This window comes from Jaculus jaculus, chromosome 16 (assembly GCF_020740685.1).
Source record: "Jaculus jaculus isolate mJacJac1 chromosome 16, mJacJac1.mat.Y.cur, whole genome shotgun sequence".
Taxonomy (NCBI): Eukaryota; Metazoa; Chordata; class Mammalia; order Rodentia; family Dipodidae; genus Jaculus; species Jaculus jaculus.
In genome coordinates, this window is record NC_059117.1 from 73244210 (window position 1) to 73270086 (window position 25877).

Sequence of the window (25877 nt, forward strand, 5' to 3'; positions counted from 1 at the left end):
GGGGAATCAAACCAGGGTCCTTTGGCTTTGCAGGCAAACGTCTTAACCGCTAAGTCATCTCTCCAGCCCCAATCCTGTATATTTTAGAAGGAAGCTATGGCTGCTTCTTTACACAGGGAGAGGAATTAAGTGAACATCAGTCTGCTGAACCTCTGTGACAGTAAATGACAGAAAATAAAGAAATGCAAAAAAGTTCTAAGAATAAGGATTGTGAACTCTGAAAATCTAGAGAAAGAGTAAGATAAAACATGAAACCAGGAGCCGGGGCATTAATGGTAGAGAGCTGGCATCCATGTGCAAGGCCTGCGCTCCACCTCAGCACCTGGTGCGGGAGGGAAGGAGGAGACGGGAATTTACAATGGAGAAAATCTTCCAGAAGGAGGAAGAGGAGAAGGTGGGAAAGAGGGTATGAGGTAAGGAGGGAGAGAAAGAGAGAGAAACATATCTAACAGCTTATTATCTGACTGACAGACTCAGGAATTTCAGTAAATAAAAACAAATGATGTACAAGAATTTCCCAGACTGGGAATATATCAGATGAAAAAGAAAAATATGTGTACCTAGGCATGTGTTGGAAAATTTCAAATGCAAAAAAATCCGAAAGCTTTCAGAAGAAAAGCGCCCATCTGCAAAGTGACGGGGGTGCTTCTTAACCACACGGAGGAGCCCGTCTGGGAGCCTAAAAGACCTGTGTGCAGCACAAGGTGGTAACAGAATGCCAGTGCTGCAACTTAGGGGTACGGGGGGAGTATTCTTTTCAAAGAACCAATCAGGAAATCTTTGATCTCCAGTTACCAGAGTGTGAGAGGAAATTAATAAAACGTTCATTTTCTTTAGAACCTAATGAGTGGGACCTCTCTTTCAGGAATCTACTTCCTGTCTCTTCCTCACATCTGTTAATGTTATTTCTCTTTGCCCTCCTCCATCATATATAGAATGTGATTAAATAGATGGAATGAGTGCAAACGTACCACTGTTTACGTGAAACTGAAGTCCGTGTTCTGCATAGATTTGTTTAATAAGCCGTTAGGAAATCGCACGCGACCTCGGGAGATAGGCGCTCTCGTTCTATTCAAGGCCCCTTCTGAGTCCGGGGGGGGGGGGGGGGGGGGGCTCCGGGCGCCGGCCCCGCCCCAGCAAAGCCCGCGCGCTGCTGCAGCCCGCCCGGCCGGCACGGGAAGTTCCGGAGAGGCCCGCCGCGCCCAGCCCCGGGGATGGTGCGCACATGTGCAGCAAGACGCCAGACATTTCCATCTGTCCATCTTTATCTGCAGCGAATTGATTTCACAACTTCCCTGGATGTTAAATGCCGAACCCATGCAAGAATGTGCGCCAGTGTCTACTAAGCCTGAACATGGACGGTTCCAAGAAACAGGACGCCGGAAGCCAGAGTCCCTGGGAGGAAGCCAGAGCCCGAGCATGGGAAGCGGGGCCTGCACGCAGGCGCTCCTCTGGCGGCGGCGACCCCGCGATCGACCGATCGATCGATCGATCGGCAGGGTGAGCTGCGCTCGAGCGAGGGTCCATCCCTCCGGAGCCTTCCGTCCCGGGCCCGGAGGACCGGTGTCCTGGCTTAGGGGGCACAGATATGAAGACGATAACGGGGCTCCTCTGGACAAGGAGTGCCACACTCCAGTTTATTAAATATTTAGTTGTTCTACACAATCATTTTTCAGAACTTAAAGCCTTCACGAACAGCGAGGATTTCACGAACCAACGTTTTCACTGAGTTTCCAGGACTCACTGTCATTAGAGACACCCAGTTTCTCCTCGACACGCAGGCTCTTTTGTCTGGATGTCCCCGCGCTCCCTGTGCTTGGCTCCCTGAAAGGCTGCCTTCCCTTTCCTGCCTCTCGTGGGCCCCAAGGCCCCGCTTGCACCGGCGCCTCTCCTGCGGGTGTGTCTCTCTCTCCTACTGCCTGGAGCCTTGACCGGTATTTGAGTGACTGCCAACTCCACATCTTCCCCTGACCTATCACCTTTCTGTGGTTTCTTTTCTTTTCTTTTCTTTTCTTTTCTTTTCTTTTTAAATTTAATTTATTAGTTTTCTTTTCAGTAAATACAGACAGTTTGGTACCATTATTTAGGCTCATCTGTGATCTACACCCTCCCATTAGACCCTCCTTGTTAATGAAAATGGGTCGTGCATTGTGGAGTTAGCCCCCAGTTATTGGTATGATAAATGTCTCTGCAAATCATGACCCAACATGTAACTCTGACATTCTTTCCGCCCCCTCTTCCGCAAGATTTCCCTGAGCCATGTTGGGTTCATTTTTGGTCTGCTTCAGTGCTGAGGTGTTGGGGGCCTCTGAGGCTTTGGCTCTCTGATTTGGTAGGAATTGATTTTTCTCTGCGACGATCTCTTTCCCCTTTGTGCTGGTATCCGGTTCACAGGAAAACATCACCCTTTCTCTGGTTTCTTGTCTCCACACCCACCCTGGCTGTAGCACAGCCATCTATCCAGTTATCCTCGTCACTTGAAACCTAGCTCTTCTAAAAGTGAGATCGCTGGCTTTACATCTCAAGCTGGCTCTCTTGCCAACTGCCCAGGCTCCTTGCACCTCCATGGACTGGTTTTGAACTTTCCCGTTCAAGCCATCTCCCAGTGTTCCCACTCACCGGGAAATTGACAGTGAGACTGGACCCAGTGAATTTAGTCATTCTTTGTCCTCAGACCTAACAGTGAGATTACAGGTGACAGATGACTATAGGACCAGTAGCATGATGCAAAGAATCCGAAACGTAAAACGTGGCATGGCAGAGAAATACTGACCAGTGGTCTGTAAGTGTTAAACTACTTTGGACTAGGGAAGGTGGCTCAGCAATGAAGCCTGCTGACTCGAGTTCATGGGAACATGCACCCATGTAAAGCCAGATGCAAAGTGGTGCCAACTAGCCTGATGTTGGCTTGCAGTCTGGCAGTTCATTTGCAGCGGCAGGAGGTCCCATCTTACAGAAGGTAGAGCACAGACACCACAAAGTGTCCTCCGACAGCCGCACACGCACCGTGGCACACACACCCATACATACATATGCACACACATACACAGAAAATAAGTGAAAAGTTAAAAGAAAGTTTAAAAAATGTTATTTGTCACTTGAAGGGTTACTGTTATGTATGAGCATGATAAATACAGTTTTCCACAGTAACAAATCAGATGAGTTTGGTACAGTCCCAAGTAATGTATGGGGGTGTTTCATTCTTTGGAACTGCAGAATGTAAGCATAAAAAAGACAGTTTGACCATCTCTAGAAACACACATCCTGATCACATATTTTGTTTTATGCCACATTTATATATGAATATAACAGCACATTTTTGTTCCTGTCTTTCTCAGACAGGAACAAAAATATGCTTTTACAAACTGTTGCCTAAATTTATCCCAGGATGTATACTGAACTACAACAGGATTGAGATCCATAAAACTCCCATTCTAAACAGCTGGCCTCTAGGTGATAGGTCCCATCTCCCTGGCTTCTTTGTCACACAAAACCTGTGAGAGAGAATCTGGTGGCCTCTCCATCATCATGTGTGCATGACAGGACTCGGTGACCTGTCCACTTTCATGTGTGCATGAGAGGACTAAGTGACATCCCCACCGTTATGTGTGCAAGAGAGGACTCAGTGACCTCCCCACCATCATGTGTGTGTGCTCTGATTAGCTCATCCATTCTTCCATTCTTCTGCCCATGACTTGTGACCTCACCACACCCAGTATATGCTTTGGAAAACTCAGGATATTGGAGTACTTATCACAAACCAGATGTTTCAGGTCAAGGGTAGGATCTATATTTGGTCCTAGGGCTAATGAACAAGACGTTGTAAGAACCATTACCTCCAGGAATGTGAGGCCACACAAAGCAACTCCTTCTCTCCAGATCAGGATGTTCTTTTCTTACTCTGCCCCCAGGTCTCCAGTCTGCCTCTCATCAGCACTGTCTCTTCCTGGCAGATTCATATATGCCCATATCATGGCAGTTTTCACTTGGCAGAGAATCAGGGGTTCTGGAGAACCAACTGGGAGGATTTTAGGATGAAATAGGCTATGAATTTTCATGTGACTTTTTCACTTTCCATCTATTTTGAAATGGCAGACTGCTCTGATTTTCTACTATTTTTAACTGTTTTTTGGACAGCTTCAATAATTGTAGACAATAAACCATGATAATTTCCTCCCCATCTCTACTTTCCTCCTCTCAAGTCCATCCTCCATCGTATACCCTCCCTTCCAATTAGTCTCTTTTATGTCATCATCTGTTCCTCTTTTATGAGAGTCTTTGTAGGTAGTGCCAAGGCACTGTGGAGTCACGGATATCCAAGCAATTTTGTGTCTAGAAGATTGCACTGTAAGCAGTCCTATCTTTCCTTTGGCTCTTACAGTCTTTCGGCCACACTGCCCAGTCATCAGAGAGCACCATGGACCCCTTCCACCGCAGGTCCTCACGGGTCCCAGGGAAATGTGCCCTGGGCAGTGTTGCCCAGTACCCCTTCCACAGCAGGTCCTCACAAGTCCCAAGGAAACACGTCTTGGGCAGTGTGGCTGTCTTAGCAAATGTTTTTTGGGTATCTGATGTCCTAACCTAAATATTGGTAGAAAGTGTCCTCATTTCATGTATCTTAAAAGATCTTTACGTGGGGCTGGGGATATGAAATTTTGAGTGTTCATTAGTATCATTAGTGTCTTAAAGGCATATTTGTCACAAACACTCTCCAAGATGGGTCATAGTCACTTATTTTATACACAAGAAAACTGAATGAAGCCCAGAAAACTAAGTCATCTGCCCAGTGATGACAGACTTGGGCTTGCAGCCTGCTGGCCTGGGTTTAATTCCCCAGTGCCCATGTCAAGCCAGATACACAGAGTGGCATGAGTTTATTTGCAGTGGTAAGAGGCCCTGGCATGCCTATATATATTCTCTCTCTCTCCTTGGAAATAAATGAAAAAGATGTTAAGAGAACAAGAAACAAACATCCCCTCCCTCATCAGAAAGTTATAATTCCCCTACACACACTGTAGCACTTGACATTAAAAAATATATTTAAAAACAAAAGATTTTTGCTATCATGTTCCAAGAGCAATGCTTGTTTCCCCTTCATCCACCCAAATTCTCATGTTGGAAAGTAACCCCCAGTGTAATGGTATTAGGTGGGGATTGTAAGTGGTAATTAGGTCATGTGAGATTAGCATCTTTATGAAAAGACACAAAAGGACCAGGAGTATAGGTCAGTGATAAAGAATTGTGTCCTGGCATGTGCAAAACAAAACAGCACACAGCAAAGACTCTGGGGAACATGCTTTCTGTCCCTGCTTTCCACTATAAGAAGATGAAGTATGAAGATGGCCTTCAGTGAGCTAGCAAGCAAGCCTCCTCCTAGACCTGCCTGCACTTTGACCTTGGACCTCTAACCTACAGGACTATAAGAAATAATGTGGTTTAATCCAGCCTATGGTATTTGCTCAGGAGATCAAAGTGACTAAGACTGAGCCTTGTCTCCAAATAAGAATAAAATAAACTCTAAGGCAAGCATTTTTCTGCTCTTAAAAACAGACAAGCACAAAGGTCTTGTTTTTATTTTAGAGACAGAGGTTATAAGCCTTGTATAAATTACTTTTAAATACCATTTGTTTAATTTTAATCCTTTAAAAATGCACAGTCCAGAAATGAAAATGAGAACTGTGTGACCACAAAACTGTGAAAATTGTTTTCATGCGTGGCTTATGGGTGCGATTGGAGTCCAAATGCTGATACCTCTCCTTAGTACATGCTTCTTATTATCTATTACAGAATTTTGTTCTGCAGAAGTCCCATATCTAGTGTATCTAAGACTTCGGTATACTTAGGAATGATGCAACAAAACATGTGAGTGTTCATTAAGTTTCAGTGGTGTCTTAAAGGCATCTTTGTCACAAACACTTGTCAAGATGGGTCACAGTCATTTAATTTATACACGAGAAAACTGAATGAAGCCCAGAAAGACTTACATGACTATAGACCCCATAATTATTTTCATAAAACACTTTGACAACACACTATGATGTTTTTATAACTCCTATTTATTATAGTGTGTTGACCACAAACTCAAAATTGGGTGCATGCTTGTGGGAGAGGAAGGACAGGAAGCAAAGTGTCCATTAAATATCTTATTTCTCTAACAAGCTAGACAGTATAAAATGCTTCAAATAAACATGATATTGAATCTCTTATTTCTCTAACAAACTAGCCAATACAAAATGCTTCAAGGAAACATGATCAGGGTAATTTGATCGATTTCATTATAATTTTCAATTTAGTTTTAATTGTCTAATAAAATCTCAAATTGATTGATGATTTTAATTAAATTATATCATATAATTTTAATTTAGTTTTAGAGAATTGGGTTATTAGGTACTTGAGAGCCAACATTCATTGGACTATATGTCAAGTAATTCCATGAACATGAAAATTACAAGTAGAAGTTACTTGAAAATCATTGAGTATGAGCATGCTTGATATCTTAAGGTTTTTTATTATGAAGCACACCATACATATGAAGGATAAAATATATATCAGCTAATTGATTCACCCCACCAACGCAACTGTATTAGAACCTTCTCTATGGACATCTACATTTAGCACTGAAAATGTAATATCCTTGTCTGTCTTCACTCTCAAACTTAAAAGATGAAAAGGCTACTCAAATGGAAATTGGTGTCTTTTCTTGGAGTTGTCAGAGAATCTGGTTACAAGGCAGCTGTGCATCTAAAATCTGGGGTGTAGTGAGTTCAGGGGATCACAGATAAGAAGCCATGACCTAGACCTACAATAGCCACAGCCATAGCTGGTAAGGCTTCAACAGTTACTCCGATGGATTTGGGGGTGGTTGAGCACATTCCCATGAAGAGGAGAGGAACACCCAGGAACTTCAGTCTGATTTCTATGGGTCCCCTATGCTTTTGTGTGCTTTATGTGCTGGAATCCCAGCGAGAACCCCTGGTGGCTCTGGCTGGAGGAATAATAATTCTGAAATACACCGGAACCTTTCCTCAAAACAAGCCCTATTCTCCAGGGAAAATACTTTCACAAAACCTAGTAAGTGCTGGGAGAATAGTATTCCTCTAGCCCACATTCCCTCCAGCCTTCCATTCTCTACTAAGAGGTAAAGGATTAAACAGATTCAACAGTGGCTGGAGAAGGGAAGCTGGATCTGGAGAAAATAAATGGAGAAACCTCTGTGTTCACAATCTCAAGGCACAGATTCACTCACTAAATAACTGAGATCTAATTAGAAGATTATTCAGTTTGAAAACAAACCTGCAATTCTAAATCCTGCAAAATCACCATTCAAAAGTAAAGAAAAAAAAAAAAAAACCAGCAGTAACAGCAAAAAAAAAAAGAAAAACTTTCTCAAACTCTACGTTGCTGGGTTGACATCCAAACTAGGCTTTGAGGGAGGAAGGGGTTTATTTCAGGCTCACAGGTCTGGGGTCCGTCAGTGACAGAAGCTGCTTCCATCCATCCGAGCAGACAGACACCATCAGCAGCAACACCAAAAGCAGCAAGCAGCGGGGATGCTTGCAGAGCTCAGCCTGCTCTCTGACACTTTGGGGTGGGAATTCAGATCCACCACCAGTGACACCCTAGGGCTGGACTCCAGAATCTGCCCCCAGGGACACCTCCTCCAAGCAGGCGGCTGGAGATCCAAGTTACAAGCTTTCATACACCTGAGTCTATGGGACAGCATATGTTCAAACTACCAAATCAAGCAAACAAAATGTGAGGGAATTAATCACTTGCAGACAGACTGGCTTTGAAAGCGATGTCAAATAAAGTTTTTGAGAAGAAGGAAGTTGACATAGGACAGAAACTAGTCTGCATAAAGAAATGAACATTATCACATAAGGAACAAATAGAGTATCTGTAATATTCATTGAATGGGAAGGAGAACCATTCTAGTAGGTAAAAATAAAAAGAAGTGTGTGCTAAGTAGTCACAGAGCATGTTGTGGATGAGGGAATTAGGAGGCGGCAATGTCTGTCATTAGAAGGGACATGGCGTTTAAAGGTGGCCTTAGATTAGCTCAGAAATGAATTACTTTAACCACAAGGCAGCCACTGGAGAGGGGGAAACTTGAAGTATAATTGCTAAGCTAAGGGAAGATAGGTTGATTTAAAATGATCAATCAAAACCAGAGAAGCTTGAAAATAGATGGGAAAAGAACCATAAGAGAAACAACTAGAAAACAATAGCAGTATATTGATCCAAATAAATCAGTAATCACTTTAAATGCAAGTGGCTGAAACACACCAATTTAAAAATAGCCATTGGGGGCTGGAGAGGCTTAGCAGTTAAGGCACCTCCTCCCAAAGTCTTACAGCTTGGGATTGATTCCCCAGTAACGATGTAAAGCCAGGCGCACAAAGTGGCACATGTCTGGTGTTTGTTTGTAGCAGCAAGCCTGGCAAGCCCATTCTCTCTTTCCTTGCAAATAAATAATGTTTTTTAAAAAAGCAGAAATTTTCAAAATGTATATAAAAGTAAGTCTCTATAAGAAACTCATTCAGCATATACTCAGTTTAAAAGAAAAACAGAATTAGGGCCAGGAGAGATGGCTCAGTGATTAAAGGTGCTTGCTTGCAAAGCCTAACTGCTCAAGTTTGATTCCCCAGTATCCATGTAAAGCCAGATGCACAAAGTGGGCACATGTATCTGGAGTTCGTTTGCAGTAGCAAGAGGCCCTGGAGCCCATTCTCTCTCCCTCCCTCTCTCTCTCTCTCTCCCTGCAAATAAATAAAAATACTTAAAAAAGAAATATATAATTAGCCTAGCAACTTAAATGATAACTCAACAAGGTGTCTTCAGCTCAGGTAGAAAAGACTTCAGAATAAAGATGTTCAGAGAAAGCCAGATATAATAGTGCACGCCTATAATCCCAGCATTCCAGAGGACTGAGTTCAAGATCAGCCTGAGTATAGGGCAAAAATGGACCAATCCTTTGAAAGGCACAAAAGAAACTCCCATAAGGAGAAATATATAACCTGTCTACCCCCATATATTAGAGAAATTGAACGAATAATCTTCCAAAATGGAGTAACAGGTCTAGATTTTGCCTGTAAATTCTGTTTAAGGTAAAAATTATACTGATTGTCTAGTCTCTTCCAGAAGTTTATTTGAGGGACAGAGCGCCTAACATTGGCTGGTTGGCATAATATACTGAGGGCATGCAGAGGGAGGTACAGATGGAACAGAGAAGGGGTTTTATTTGTTTTGTTTTTTTATTAGTTTTGTACTCAGTGAACAGTCAAATTGGTACCATTGTTAGCTCCTCCCTGTCCTTCCCCCATCTGTCGCCCCCCTCCACAGGGACCCTCCTTGTTGGGGTCTGTGGGTTGTGCATTTTGGAGTTAGCCATCAGTTTGGGGTAGGAGAAAATGTGTGTATCATGGCCCAACGTGTGGCTCTGACATTCTTTCTGGCCCCTCTTCTGCAAATTTCCCTGAGCCATGTTGGGTTCATTTTAGGTCTGCTGCTGATGTTTTTTGTTTGTTTTTTTCTTTCCTACCTTATCTATTGCCTGTATGAGAACCAACAGCAAATTATGTTATTTTAAATAATAATGTTATGGGAAAAAAGAATTCTAAGAACATGATTAGCCAAAATATGGAGCTTTTACCTTTTCCACCCATTCTGTGTAGCATACAGCACATTGGAATGAGGTAAAAGCTGAAATACTGGTTCTAACCCTGGCAAGCATTTACATGACTTTTCCAAGTCATGTGGCCTTCCTGTGTCTAACAGATAACATCTGATAAAGTAGACTGCAGAGCTGGCCCTATCACTCCTCAGGGTGCTCTGACACAACAAGAGTTTTCTTCCTACAGATATTTGTATTTTCCAGGCATCCATTTGTGGAAAAAAAAAATACCTTGTTTGTGACATTTAAAAAAATACTTTTATTTATTTGCAAGCAGAGATAGGAGAGGAGAGAGGGAGAGAATGGGCACACTAGGGCCTCCAGGCACTACAAATGAACTCCAGAGGTATGTGTCACTTTGCGCTTCTGGCTTTATGTGAATACTGGGGAATTGAACCCAGGTTTTAGGCTATGCAGGCAAGAGCCTTAACCACTGGGCCATCTCTCCAACTCAGAGTTTGTGATAAGAAAGGACATATGTGGAAATAAAGCAGGAAGAGGCAGGCAGTGTTGGTGAGAGGGAGTTAGGAAATAGGGTGATATTTTCACACAGACTTGGGTAAGTGGGTGGTGGGTTTTTGGATGATGACATAACCAAGGCCCTGGAGTTGGAGATGCGTGCCATGTCTGGGTAGCCAGAATCTGGGCTGCTGAAGGAATGGTAATGAGGCCTATGAGATGGGAGATGGAGGTGCAGATGTTCCTAAGGAGATTGGATCCCACAAGAAGGAAGATGGGGTGCTGTCAGAGGAACATAATCTGACTTAGGTCTCAACAGGACCCTTTGAATAATTGTGTGGAGAGGTCTGCTTACTACAAAGGGTCAATTGAAAAAAGTAGGAGGGAGACCATCTCAATGGTAACTGCACTGAGGCAGGACAGGCCACCCAGACAGCAGTGGTACAGGGACAGAGGACTTTTTGGAAGAATCAACAGCATTTTATGATGGAATGTGCAAAGGAGAGGAGGTAATTGATATAAGTGAGATTGAGATTAGCTGGTTCTTTTATTTGTAGGTTTTGTTTTTTTCAGATAGGGTCTTACTCTAGCCCAGGCTGATCTGGATGTCACTATGTATGTAGTCTCAGGCTGGCCTAGAACTCATGGCGATCCTCCTACCTCTACATGCTGTGACAAAAGGTGGGCGCTACCACACCCACCGACCTAGTTCATTTGCTGCCAGGCTCAGGTATGTGATAGATTGAAATCTTATTTCATTTTACGATGACATTTTTCATGATTTCCAAATTTTAATTCTACAAAACGCACTCTTCAGAGGACAGTTTACAACACTTGGCAGTTTGCAATCAGAAAAGATTTTATTGTAACAAACAATGACATCAGATAAAAATGCAAAAAATTGTGCAATTACGGCAAAATATTTAAAAATACCTACACATTTGCCCCCAAAGGACTACAGTACTTACTACATACCTGAGCACTGATCATTGAATGCCATTTTAAACTTGGTTACATGGGACTCTGCTTTCTTATAGACCACATCCACTTTTCCTCATGCACCAATGATATCAGCTTGAGGCTGAAGCATAAATTTTAGGATAACAGGAAACAAAGATGGATATATCTTTGTAAGAGATATATCCCCACTTTCCTGTAACAGTTATAACAAGTACAGTTTCCAATGTGTGAAAACACACAGAAGAGTGGGACATACATTCTTTAAATGAAAAAACACAGTGAAAGTGGGATTGGCATTTGTTAGATCTTTTAATCCTGTAGAAACCATTGTGCCTTTTATTGTATTCTCATATACTATGTAAATGTGCCTCAAATAACTACATCTGAACTCACACATATTATTAATCTTAAATTTCCAAGGACCTCTTCTAAAATCATATTCAAAGTGGCAAAATATCCCAGCTATATAATGTAAACAAACAGTTCTTCATACAAAATTCAATATATATTTTACTCCTGTACCAAACTCTAAGCCTTGGCTTCATCACACTACACTTAGAACATACCTTCAATACACACTGTTAGAACACCACGATCAGATGTTTACAGAGCAGTCTGTAATCTACCCACAGTGTGTTGTTCTCACCACACAGCATATGGAGGCTGCTAAACTCAATGTCCTATGTTAGGTTTCAAGTAATACATTTTTTTCTAAACACAGAGATTGTCAGGAAGTGGCAGGAAAATTATACAATGAAACTTTCAAAAATAAATTACATGAACAGCTCTTGTAAAAGTTGGTTATTTTCTTCCTCCCTTTAGCAATGCAAAACTAAAATATCATTCAAAAAAGTCACAGAAATGGCCCTCAAAAGGCATGAAACTAAATAAAATAGAAGACAAAGAAAACTAGGGAGATACAAAATATTGGTTAGTAAAATTTAAAGAGACATTACAAACACACTAGCAAGGCCAATTAGAAGAAGCCACATACCAAGTTTTGTGGGCCGACTTTTACATGTTAATTCTACACGCTGTCGCCTTGAGCTTCTTCTTCACAAACTACCCTCACTCAAGGGGTTTTCATAAAGCAGTTTGGAAACATTCTGAAAAACGAGGTATATGCTGTGAAGAGGCCATGTTTCCAGTTTGATTCACAGTATTACATTACAGTTTGCGCAAGATTTCTGTTCAGTTTGTTTTCTTCAGAGAATCAAACTTTTGACTGAGGACAGACTCTGACCCACACTGACAGCCTTTATCAGTTACACTAGGCACAGCCATGAAGACATTACCCACTTAAATGCCTGCCATGGTTTGTCCTTCATGCTAGCGTGGGGAATTTATAGTTAAACATCAACATGACTTAGTACCTACAGCACAGAAACCTATGATTCTGGTCATTCCGCTTCCTTCTCCGTGGCCTTTAGCTAAGACAAGTATCTCAACATTAAAGTATTCATCACTGCTGAGTGCAAAAAAAAAAAAAAAAAATGGTTGTAACTGTAATATGAAACTTAAAAGCCATTAAATTATTAGACCACTGCAGGAAGAGAATTTTAAAAGCAAGTGTAAAGCTTCACATTGTAAGTTACCTTTCACTGTACTGACAATGACTGGATGGACAGGTAGAGGATGGAAAGGAGGTCGGGCAACAAAACAGCCCATGTTAGTGCAAACTTGATATTATGGTCTTACTATTATAAAACTGAATCCAGTTAGACCAATAGCTGGCCATATCCTATCACACAAACAGCAAACTTTGTGAAATCACAAGGTAAAGGCCATGAAACCAGCATGCTAATTTGAAAGAATAACATAGGCTCAGGCCCTTTAAATCTATCTAGCTCTCCATTGTGAATTCTTATACTAGCACCAGTCAGCTACAAACCTGAGCCCTTTCCTGGATTTTAAAAAATTAGACAGTGTTAGCACTTGCAAAAGTTCTGGACAGAAAAATGCCACTTTAAATTTCTGGCTTAACTTAAAGTTACATGGGAAATAAGGAACAGTCTGGCTAAAAGTTCTCTCTAGACTGACTTTTCTTTCAGTCTCCACTAAGAACAAAACACTTAAATCTCGTACACTTGAAAACAGTACACAAAAATATATATGTAAATATATATAAATATTAAGAATGAGGATGTAAGTTAGTCCTTCTCTGTTAGAGAGGTCCTAGTGATATTGCCTCATATTGTTACCCGTATTTAAAATAAAATCATGCTAAGCTAGTCTGGATGTCTCTACCCAGGTACCCTAGATGCTGTCATGAGAATGCATAGTTGTCTTGATTCATCTCTATCTCAGGAACTACCACAGACTTCTTGGATGACAAAAACTTATCCAGGGGTAAAAAGATGCTGATAATTGCACTTCATCATTACCTTTTGCTTACTGAACCAAAAATATTGTGAAAGTAAAGCCAATCCTCCCCCCCCCCACCCTGTCATCTTTCAGAGCACCCACTTCTGCATACAAAATTCTGTTCTTCCAGACTACAGCACTTCTAAGACAACTCCTCAGTGTTAAGCCAGTGGGGCACTCTGGCTACTTGTCAGAGCACTTTCTGGAGACACTGCGGATACAGTTTAGCAACAGCACATTCAAAATGGCGGCCAAGGTCCCAGAGCCGGTCAGGGGTCTCGTACACTTTCACCCACTGGTCAGCAATGTCATCATACTGGTAGAGAGAGTTCTTCCTGCTGGTTCTGAAGACATGCTCTTCAACAGTCACTTGAGTAGCTCGGACAAATAAATGGAGTTTATTCTGAAAAAGTACCAGCTTAAGGTATGGATTTATGGACTGATCACAGGGAAAGTCCTTCTTACGAGTCCACTTATTTAGCTCAATATCATAGGCTTCCACAGTAAACATGCGTTGGTGGTTTCCACAGGTACCAGCTATGTAGTAGATAGAGTCCTTGTAGACAGCTGCTAAGCCCTGGATTCTAGGCACAGTCATGGGGGTTAAAAAACCCCAGTAGTCTTTTTGAGGCTCGTAGAAGAGGAAAAATTCTCCTAAAAGAAGAGAAAAAGGAAACAAGAATGTGTACATTTTCATAGGTTTTGAGTTGTATATTTAATTCTAAGTCTGAAGACTAAAGAGCATAAATATTTTGCTGTTTAAAAATATACAAAGTAAAATATACAAAGTAACAGATATTTTGTCAACCTGAATTGGGATGGTTCCATTTGTTCTGACAAAATATGTATAGTATAGAAAACTTAATGTTACTAAAGTCAGTCAGTAAGGGCAAAATGCATCCCATAAAGCCTAATCATCAATGCACCATTGATATTTGCATACTATTCAGCTACAGCACATGGAGTTGTTTACAATTATGCTTCAGGGTCACTGGTGGGTTTACCTGAGCACTGCTACAAAGCAAAGTTTCAACAGAGAAAATGTGCCTTTAATATGATAGACAACCCATTTATAGAACTGACCTTGAGTCTGTTATAGTATTTTAAATTGACAATAGAAGGGCATATTGAATCAGACTGCCACTAAGAAAATGCTATAAGAATTAAAGCAGCAAATATTTATACCTTACCAATGATAACATTGTTTTGTTCTTAGAGATGGCATCTTGTTATGTAGCTCAAAGTGGCCTTGAACTCAAGATCCTACTGTCTCAGCTTCCAGAGTACTGGGATTATAGGCATGTGCCACCACACCCAGCTTAAAGTACAATTGTATAAAATCTCTAAAGAAAATATGAACTCTGAATAGATTAAATTATTCCCCAACAGCCATAGATAATGCAGGTTGAGCATCCCTTACATGACATGCTTGGGACCAGATGTATTTCAGATTTTGGAATATGTGCATATATATATAATGTATCTTGAGAACAAAACCCAGGTAAAATCATGAAATTCACCAGTAATCTTCAGTATGCCTTTGTTTAGACTGTGACCTGGTTCCCTAAGGCCAGGTGTAGAATTTTCTACATGTGACATCACATCAGTGCTCAAGTTTTAGACTTTGAAGATTGTGGGTATTTATATTATGAATGCTTACCCGTTAAGACATAACCTTCAATTTTTCATGTCAGGCCTATTTACTTAAAGAGGCTTTGTTTCAATTAGAAATATATGATTCTAAGTATTTTTTGTTTTACACTATTCTAAATTATGGTTACTGATCCCTAAATTTTCAGTTGCCTACTTAGTAACAGTAACATTCAACCTCAACTTTACCTGAGCCCCAGCTTTGCTTGCCCAACATTCTCCTGATAAAGATGGTAGTTAAACAAACACGTGCTAATTCCATGCAAATTTCTCATCAGAAGGAAACATGACATGTGTACAAAAAGATGATCTTTAAAGTCACTAGTCTTTAATAGACTAAAACTAATGATAAAGAAATTAAGCAAACTCACAGGTATCAACCCCCTCTTACATAAAATACAATCTCAGGTTAAATGTTGTTCATTTTGACCCTGAAATTCTATTAATTTATTATAATTCTGCTGTAGTATTTGAGTTAATATACAGTCTTTACATTCTAATAAAGAGTCTAACTGGCTTGCCAGCAATACACACATGTGCCCATATATACACACGAGTGCATGCATGTGCACGCGCACACACTCCCACACGGGGAGGGATGAAAGAAGGAAGTGAGGGAGGGAGAGAGGAAGCTTGTCATCACAGTGGATGATATAACTTCTTCAGCCATGCTAGATGGATTATACATGCATTCCTATATTGCATATTTTGGCAAGATCAACAAACCCAAAACATTTTTGTGCTTTTTTTAAGTAAGTTTCCAGAGAGTACTACTTCTGGAGAATTAACTTGCTATTGAACTTAATGAAAATGGGTTCAGACATTTCTGAAAATCTGTCAAGGATTAGAACAAAAATACATCATTTTTAAATTTAGGATAGGGCTTTAAAGCAATCATGTATATCTGCACGATGAACATTTTCCTGTTTTATTAAAATAGTATTATGAGGAAACCAGAAATATGGTAAGGAAGTAAGGATTCTAGGACTGTTTATGTTGCATTCAAAATTCCAGCAACTGTAACATGTGAGAAACATATGAAGAAAATCTTGTCCTCATAAATCATAACTTATTTACTCTCCCTCACTTTTCTACTATGTCTTTCCTTGCTAGAGTGCTGGTCCTCAATAGCAAAAGAAAACACAAAACAAAACAAACATAAAAAGGAAGTAAAACTTAAAACTTCAGTGAAATTCAAATCTTAACATAGGGCTGGAGAGATGGCTTAGCTGTTAAGGCACTTGCCTGCAAAGCTCAAGGACCCAGGTTCAATATCCCAGAACCCATCCAAGCCAGATGCACATGGTGGCACATGTGTCTGGAATTCGTTTGCAGTGGCCAGAGGCACTGACATATCCATTCTCAAGTCTCTCTTTGTCTCTTTCTAATAAATAAAGTATTAACATAATCTAATTTCAACATCCTTGTGAATGTTTCATAAAGCTTATAGAAACCCTTGAGTAAATCACTAGTGAAACACTGTCTTCGTGCTCCCTCTCTTGATTGTATGCAGATTACTGAAGAGCAAAAGAGGCACGTATTAACCTTGACTTATTGTTTACTCTTAAAACCTGCTGAAATAGTTATCTCAAAATGTTAAGCTATTACTTATTAAAGGATATGTTTAAAAATACTTGCTACACATGAGGTCAAAGCTCAAAAGCATTAAAAATACTTTTAAGTATGTTAAAGTTTTAAAAATATACATTTATTTGCAAACAGAGAAGAGGGGGAGAGAAAAAATGGGAACACCAGGGTCTCTTGCCACTGCAAAGAAATAAATTACAGATGCATGTGCCACTGTGTACATCTAGCTTTACATGGGCACTGTAAAATCAAACCTGGATCAGCAGGATTTGCAAGCAAATACCTTTAACCACTGAGACAACTCCATGGCCCCTGTTAAAACTGGGTTTTTTTACTCTAAGTTTACTTCCTAGAACAGTTCCAACAAGTAGTTTATAATGAGGAAATCAGATATTAGCTAACAGGAAGTACTGCCTGGTTTAGTGTGACTAAGTAAGCCAACCTTGATGCCATGAAGAGCTAAATCACGTTGGCACCTACCCTGTAAAACGTAGATCTTTTCTTTGTGCTCCACAGCATTGTGAAACTCCATTGCAACTGGCATTGCGCAGACAGTCGTCCAGCAGTTCTCCCTGCTGTCATAACACTCCACAGATTTCAGCGAGTTTCTCCCGTCGCCCTCATAAACACGCCCTCCGATCGCATACATTTTACCTCCGCAGTACACGAGTTTGCAGCCTATTCTGGCTCGAAGCAAAGATGGTTTGGATATCCATCGATTGGTAGAATGGTCATACATCCAGAAATCATTTTCTGCCTTATGGTCAATGGAGACTTCACTGCTGCTTGGCCTGTATCCTCCTGCAATGTAAATGTCATTATCTGGTGACACTAGAATCCCGACTTCTCTGAGGTCATTCGGTGGTTTGCATAGCTTAAACACTCTTCCAGTGGCGGTATCTAGACAAGGCACTGTTTGCTTCTTTCCTGAGTGCTTGTGGGCAGCATCAAAGCAGATGATCATTTCGGAAGCAGTCATTCCAAGCCTCTGGGCACAGCCGTTGGTGTTGGGTGGGCCTTTTTCTCCACAACTTTTGGCTATTGCTTGTGCAAACTGAGGTGGAATTTTCTCTATGAATGCATCTTCCATCAGAGGAAAACGTATACATTTGGCAAAGATTTCTGGAAGGTGCACTTCTCTCTCATTCTGCTCATGCTCAAACCACCTTACAATACTTTCATAGACGTGCTCTTCTCGGTCTACATTTAGATCGTCACTGTCCAGGATGCTTATCAGTTGGTCTTTTGTCAGCTGGAGAAACTCTTGCTCTTTGGTGACACACAGAAACTTTTTACGAATGTATTCTTTTGATCGGTCTACAAGTTCTTGGTGACCATAATGATCAGCAAAGATGAAGACCCCAATAGAATTTTGAGGGTCCAAATGACTGATCATGTACTTAGCACACTGATCTTGGATGGAGGGAATCTGGAAGATGCTAGCTGTAGTGAACAAGGCTTGAACATTGGCCTCTGTCAGAGTAACTCTGGAGGTATAGGCGTAATTCAGTACTAAATCCATTGATTCAGCTTCAACACCAATTATTCGAACTTCTTTTTGAGTACTTTCTGTAAGGCCACTAGTGAACATGGATCTAAGAAAGGAAAAAGATGAATAAATTTTATGTGTTCTACAAGTAGAAATTGTCATGCTCAATTTTTTAATTTATAAAGTTATCACATGGACCTTTTGTAGCTAAAATGAACACACTGTCTTATGTTCTATATAGTGATGAAAACTGATCTAGCAGGATTTATTTAAGAGTGAAAGAAAGAGGCCGGGGGGCGGGGGGTGAGGGGAATGGGCATGCCAGGGCCTCTAGCCACTGCAAATGAACTCCTGATGAATGCACCACCTTGTGCATCTGGCTTTACATGGGTAATGGAGAATCAAATTCAAGTCCTTAGGCTCTGCAGGCAAGTACCTTAAGGCTGGGCGATTTTTCCAGCCTCTAGCAAAAGGATTTAATCTGGCTAATCCCAACAGCCCTATTGTCTAGGTTGGTCAACTTTGTGTTGAAGGAATTAAAATATGCCACTCTGGGAAATAATTTCAAGCTGGAATCACCTGAGGAACTGTAGCTGCAGAAAGGGCCATGTGGCCTGTCACTATATGCAGCAAGCCATGAAAACTCCTCCAGGAAGATGTCCTTCACATGCCAAGGCTGGAAAACAGCCTGGATTGCCAGAATAACTGTGGCTAGAGTGAGCCCAAATAAACAAACTCTGAAGTAACTCTTATGTTTCACAACCTTCTATATTTTCCCACCCCATATATGTATGTTAAAGGTACACACACACCCTTAAGTATCATCCCTAGAATTTATTGCCATAGTCACAAAAGCCACTTGCCCTAACATTTCTTCACAAATTTATTGTTATTTGTCTAAAAAGTTTAAAAGCATCATGCTTTGATAATTTCTTTGGACTTTCTTGTGAAAATCCCAATGTTCATAGAAAATTAATACAACTTTCATGCTTATCTCTTGTTAATCAGCCCTTCTGTTAAGCGTGTTCCTAAAGGAGCCATCTAAGAGCATGAGAACAACAGAGGAGGGCACAATCCCACAGTGCTATCTCTGATAAAGGAGAGCATATGTAAGTAAAGTGAGCCAAAGGTGACACAGTTCGGATCTCCAGGTGGTTCTTGGAGTCCCTCTTCAGGCTTCTAGTCAAAATGCATTAGGGACATTAAACTTTAAATTGGCATGCCCAAGAAAGTTTAAGGTACCAATAAGGGTATCAAAATTGTACATAAGCAGAGACAATCTAATAAAACTTCTGATGTCCTAATGAAAATTACAAGGTGACTTGTATACAAAAATAAAACTTTTAAAGTTCTCAACCTTTAAAACTATTTAATTTTAATTTTATTTACTTTTAAGCAGAGACACACAGAGAGAAGACAGAAAGGGAGAAACAAAATGGGCATGCCAAGTCCTCCAGCCACTGCAACTGAACTCCAGATGCATGCACTGCTTTGTGAATCTAGCTTATGTGGATGCTGGGGAGTAGAGCCTGTGTTGTTAGGCTTGGCAGGCAAGGGCCTTAACTTGTAAGCCATCTCTCCAGCCTCAGAAGTACTTTTCTCACTACACCTTTGAAAGCAAGTATTATATTTCTGATATTCCCTTAATCGGTACAAGAAATTTAAAGATCATTTTATTTTCACTTGGAGATTTTGAAAGCTTTTCTTAGCCAGGCATAGTGGCACACACCTTTAATCCCAGCACTCGGGAGGCAGAGGTAGAAGGATTACCATGAGTTTGAGGGCACCCTGAGGCTACACAGTGAATTCCAGGTCAGCCTGGGCTAGAGCAAAACCGTATCTCAAAAAAAGAAAGAAAGAAAGAAAGAAAGAGAGAGAGAGAGAGAGAGAGAGAGAGAGAGAGAGGGAGAGAGAGAGAGAGAGAAAGAAAAGAAAAGAAAAGAAAAGAAAAGAAAAGAAAAGAAAAGAAAAGAAAAGAAAAGAAAAGAAAAGAAAGAAAGACGGGAGGGAGAGAGGGAGGGAGGGAGGGGAAAAAGAAAACCTTTCCTGAAAAAATATACTCATTTTCTTCAGTTGAAGTTGACCTATTTTACTGAGGTATATCTACACATAGATTTTATAAGTTTATTTATTTATTTTTTTAAATTTATTTATTTGAGAGTGACAGACACAGAGAGAAAGACAGATAGAGGGAGAGAGAGGGAATGGGCGCGCCAGGGCTTCCAGCCTCTGCAAACGAACTCCAGACGTGTGCGCCTCCTTGTGCATCTGGCTAACATGGGACCTGGGGAACCGAGCCTCGAACCGGGGTCCTTAGGCTTCACAGGCAAGCACTTAACCGCTAAACCATCTCTCCAGCCCTATAAGTTTATTTTTTAAAAAAAATACTGCCTTTAGGAAACTTTTGATGACGAAAAACTAGGTGTTCCTATGCTTGAGCTGGTTTTCAATTCAGGGGCTAAATGACTCACCTATGCAGCTAGTTACCAATTAAGAAGAAAAAGAAAGCACTTAATTAGGTAGAGATTAATTCCCTTGGGAGAACATCTTCACACATCCCTTTATCATGGGAACCAGTCCTGACTTGAACAGGCTGTTGTCACACAAAACAGTGGTCTGATACCTGAGGGTTCTTCTTGTGAACTCTACAAAAGTGGGAGCACCTCCTCACACAACATCCTGAGCAGCAAAGAATTCTAACCTTGCACATTTTATTCTGACAAGGCATTGGGACAGGAAACAGCCACACCTTTCTACTACTTCTACCTGTTGCACAAGGCTTAGAAATTATGCGATACAACTTACTTTTGAGATTCCCACACCAGGAGAAGCCCTACTACCAAGAAAGTGCTGTGTGAAACTCTAGCCAGAGTTAAGACCGTGTACATGCAGTTTTCTGCCACACATCTTCAAGTCAACGTACCTGTCTTATGAACATTTCCAGGCACTGTTTATGTTCTTAGAAATTAAGAAAATCTATTGTAAGCACACTCCTTTAATTTGTCTAGGCCTTCAAAGCTGGTCTTAATGATATATGACATTCTTATGGTATAAATGAAACAGAGCTTACACTGTTAATCAGGAATTTTCACTCTGAACTTTCAGCGTGTTTCTCTTTTACTATTCAAAGACAACAAATAGGGTACAAATAGGGTGGGAGACATAAAACTAAACCCAAACAGCAACGGTACCATAAAATTGTATCTCCTAAAAGGCAGACCAAATGGCTGAACCTTCACCAGGCCCTTAGAGAGGACACCTGAGCCACAAGACACTGGAGAGAGTATGACGAAGACTGACCTTAATCTTCTATAGAGCCTTCTTCTCTCTCTCTCTCCCTCCCTGCCTTTCCCTCTCCCCCTCCCTCCCTCCCTCTCTCCTCTCTAACTCTTTTACATTAGCTATCTTTTTCTTCCTTTTTTTACTGGGCACTGACCTCTAACTCCCAGTACCAGCATGTGGCTATCATCCACAATGAGCTTTTGATCAGAGAGACCCACAAGGTTTCCTAAAAGAAAGACAGATTTCTGTCAGAGTACTTGATGACCCACCAAAGGTTAGTAGTAAGACCCTACTGCTGAAGACACCATATGCAGTTGACACATAAAATGGAATGGTATGGCTGGAACCTGGAAGAGAGTCAGTCCCTGACAGTCAGCGCATCTAGTGCCAGAAGGTGCTACATGGGTGACTGGGGGGAAATGACCAATATCTGTCCAAGCAACTCATGGTCTAACCTACTTTAGCAGCAAATAACCTGTTGTGATGCTCACACAAGTGCAATAGTGGTGCATGGCCATAGTGGGAAACCAACTACTCTTGGTTTGGCTAACTGCTGCCCCCTCAGTGAAACAGGACCCATAGCTGGAGCTGGGAAACAAGTCAGAACCATATGCAAATATAAGCCCACTCTCCATTATCAAGCTACCACCAATCGTGGGCTACAAGAGGGCCTACACCTATTAAATTCTCTATTTAAAAAAAAAAAAAAGCGTTATCCCATTTGTCTGGTGCTAACTTTACTCTCCGTTGGAGAATCTGCTTCTCGTTTTCAGATAGATGGAGATCCTAAGGAGAGAACCACCCATCATACCTCAAAAGGGCCCCAGCTGAAACTCAGAACAATTGGCAAAACAAGCAAGGGTGCTGTTTTCTTGGTGAACTGGTTACCAGCACGAGGGTGAAGGAGAACAACACAGAGAACAATCAATTCCTACCAAATCAGATATCCAGAGACCCAGACGGCCCGAACATATCATCACTGAAGTAGACAAAAAATGAACCCAACATGGCTCAGGGAAATTTTGTAGAAAAGGGAGCAGAAACAATGTCAGAGCCACACATTGGATCATGATATGCCCAGACACTTCTATTCATAACTGTGGGCTAATTCCACAATGCATGACCCATATAACTCAACAAGATGGGTCCAGGGGGAAGGGGTAGGACATGGATGAGCCTAACAATGGTGCCAACTTGACTATATTCACTGAGTACAAAACTAATTAATTAAAAAAATATATTACAAAAAGCAAAGATAATATCTAATATAACTTTCTGAAGAGGAACTTTAAAGAGGACCCATTTTCACCCATTTTTCTTTATTAAGTGTCACACAGTAAGAAGGCTGGCTTTGGGATAAAAATCTAGCCTCAGCCACTTATGAGGCAGTTGACTTAGGCATCACTTGCACAGCCTCAATTTCTTCATGTGTAAAATGGTAATACCAATAGTGCAGAGATAAGATCAAGTAAGCTCAAAACAGAGCTTAACAAGGATCAACTATGGAATATACTAAACAATGATCATACCTGATCAATAACATGATTGATGACTTAGGTGTAAGAATTTTGGCAGTAGTTTCCATTGCCAAGACAAACTTATTGTATAAGTTTCATTCTTTTTCTCTCCAACTCACTACCCTGTGGTAATCAGTAGTCCAATAACCTACCCAAATCTAAACAGTTACGTCACTGCATTTAACCCAGCATCCTGAGAGAGGAGCCAGAAACAAACATCTGGAACATTGTAGTGCTTGCTGTATGCCCTACAGAGGTCAGAGCCCTTTGGAGACAGCCTTGGGTAAAGATAAAGCACATTTAGAGAGTGGCTAGAAGAGGGTCTGGCTGGCATTTCATGAACCACTTTTATGCTCAAAGTGAGCACTTGAAACAAAAGAAGTTATGCTCAGGCAGAAAAATTACTGTTTCCAATCTCTTCTTAAAATAACAAGTTATTTTTCAGACCCAAATTAAAAACTTTTACTTTTTAGCATATTGAACAAAATAAAAAAGTAAATGAAAGTGAACAGCATAAAATATTTCTGAAAACCCTGGAAGTAATCACTTGTTTGGGAACTGAGACACAGAGAAAAAACTCTATTTCACTCCTTTTTACTCCACTGCTTTTATCTCCATGTCATAAAAACATCCACTGAATGCTAATTTGCTTCCAAATAAACAGTCTTCTGGTCTTAATCTCTAAAAATAGTTATACACACTAAAGAGAGTATACCATGAGTAGCTTTTAGAATATGTTCTAGGTCATTCCTGTCCAATAAAACTTTCAATGATAGGAATGCTATATAATCTGCAGGGCTCAATATGGCAGTCACTAGTCACATGCTGGGTAAGCATATAATGTGCAGTGTGCCTGAGTTACTGAAGTTTATACTTTTTATCTTAAATCTTTTTAAAATTTATTTGCGAGAGAAGGTGAAGAATAAGAAAATGGGAACATCAGGACCTCTTGCCACTGCCAACCAAGCCTGGAAGCATGTGCCACTTTGAACATATGGCTTAATTAGGATTCAAACCTGTGCAATCAAGCTTTGCAAGCAAGGGCCATAAACTGCTGAACCACCTCTCCATTCCAGACTTTTAATTTTAAATTTTTTTTAAATCTAAATTGACCCATGTGACTGGTGATTTCCATGTTGGGCAACGCAGGTCTACATTTTCTGGTCATTTACCTAAACATAAGTCCACTAGCTTGAAATCCAACCAACCACGTGAACTCCAGAAGAATCCCACAGTTTAAAAACAAGAGCTTTACTAAGTCAAATCCTGTTCAGTACTTTCAGAGAGTTGATTTTTTTTTATTTTATTTTATTTTATTTTCGTTTTTGGTCCTAACTCTCATTTACCAAGCAGACAAAACTGGGTGTGGGGGGGGGGGGGTCGGTGCAGACAGCAACAATACCCATCTGCTGGTGTCATACCTGAAGTAAGGGCTGATCGCAGCAAGAACGTTTCTATGACAGGAAAATGTTTTCCCGTGATCCACTTCCACGACAATGTCTGTCAACTGTCCGTCATCGTACATGGTTTTGAGCTGCTTAAGAACACTGCAAGCATGGACGGGGTCCACGGCATCGCCGGCCGGCTCTGGAGATGGAATCCCATTCGGCGTTGGGGAAGACTTAATTAAATCTAGGAGAGAAATCGTGCAACCGCAAGAAGTTCGCAGCCGGGGACGGCGTCTGGGGCGTTTTGTGCTTATTTTCTTTTCTCCCCCGAGCGCTGCACAACTGCACGCGGGCGGGCGGGCGCGCGGCTACGGGATCCCGGAGCCCGGCGAGCCCGAAGCGCCCGTGCTCGCCGACCCGAGCCGCGAGCCGGACGGACTGCGGTCCGCGGGGAGAGCCGAGCCCGCGCCCACCGCACGAGCCTCGCCGGGTGGGCAGCGTGGAGGACGGCGGCCGCCAAGGGACCCCTCAACCGACCGTGAGCCGGGCGGCGCGGCGGGTACCCACGCTCCCCAGCGCACCCGCCGCGCCGCCCCCCGCCCGCCCCGCGCCTCGCCGCCCCGGTCGCCGGCTCCTCCCCGCGCCCTCTCCAACTCCCGCTTCACCTCCCTACCACACCTCCCCGGCCACACCACCCCACTCACCTGCCGACGCGGCCATTGCTCCAAGGGGCCCCAGCTCCAGTTATTTAAAGAGGAAATGTCATTTAGCTTCTCTCGCTCCCGGGTTCCGGCTCTTCTAAGCTTCGCCAAGCCAATGGGGTGGCTTTCCGGGATGGCTCCGCCTCCAGACTCTAAATTCTTGGCTTCGATTGGTCAACAGGTGGTCCTGTGCACCTCGGGAAATGTAGTTCCGGGCCCCCCGCTCCCGCGTGGTCTGGGTCGGGCGGAGAGCCAAGCCGGGAATTCCTATTGGCTGGCTCGGAAGGAGTGGAGCGCTGCGAGCCTGTCGGCCTGTGCGCGTGGGGCGCGCGGCGCCTGCCGGGAGATGCAGTCTTCGCTCTGAGGAGAGCTGTCATTCTGAGGGGCTGAGGTAGGGGAAGCTCTACAAAAACCAGTTTCCCTCTTCAAGGCCTCTCTTCTAGCTCTGCCTTTACATTTTTTTAAAATCCTTGTTCTTCATTCCCTAAACTTCCTGCCAATGACTAGCTTCCGGTGTGAACACGCGCTCTGCAGGAGGGCTGTGAAATCATGAACTATTGGAAACGGACAGGACTGTTGTCAAAAAAAAAAAAAAAAAAGTAAATAAAGATAAATAAAAGAAAGGGAATGGAGAGGAAATGTGACACCCTGGCCTGCAGGTAAGAATAGACCGCCCGAAGCAAGCCGTCCCCGAGAGTCGCGCACGCCCCGACGGCCTTCGCCGCGCTCTGGGCGGGCTGACGTGAGGAGGCGGCAGCACCTGCCCGGCTCTCCGGACCCGGGCGAGGCCACGGCCACTCAAGATGG

General features: G+C 42.0%; 1 protein-coding gene across 2 annotated transcripts; it reads right to left on the bottom strand.

The window, feature by feature from the left end:
* Window positions 1-12621: 12621 nt before the first annotated feature.
* On the bottom strand, window positions 12622-25126 carry Kbtbd8 (kelch repeat and BTB domain containing 8). Of its 2 annotated transcripts, XM_004669094.2 has the most exons (4): window positions 25074-25126; window positions 24403-24613; window positions 17174-18288; window positions 12622-14110 (listed from the first exon to the last, which is right to left on the bottom strand). In XM_004669094.2, the coding sequence occupies exons 1-4, from the start codon at window positions 25087-25089 to the stop codon at window positions 13647-13649; spliced, it is 1806 nt and encodes a 601-aa protein (XP_004669151.1). In that variant the 5' UTR covers window positions 25090-25126; the 3' UTR covers window positions 12622-13646. The 2 variants fall into 2 exon arrangements, with proteins under 2 accessions (XP_004669151.1, XP_044991427.1); XM_045135492.1 differs by lacking the exon at window positions 24403-24613 and having other exon boundaries at window positions 25074-25107.
* Between the last annotated feature and the right edge of the window lie 751 nt (window positions 25127-25877).

Excerpts from the sequence above, each read along its gene's own strand:
- Kbtbd8 (XM_004669094.2), bottom strand. Across the intron at positions 18,289-24,402 it reads GCGATCAGCCCTTACTTCAG|ATCCATGTTCACTAGTGGCC; the intron begins GTATGACACCAG and ends TTCCTTTCTTAG. Across the intron at positions 14,111-17,173 it reads AAAGATCTACGTTTTACAGG|GAGAATTTTTCCTCTTCTAC; the intron begins GTAGGTGCCAAC and ends CTCTTCTTTTAG.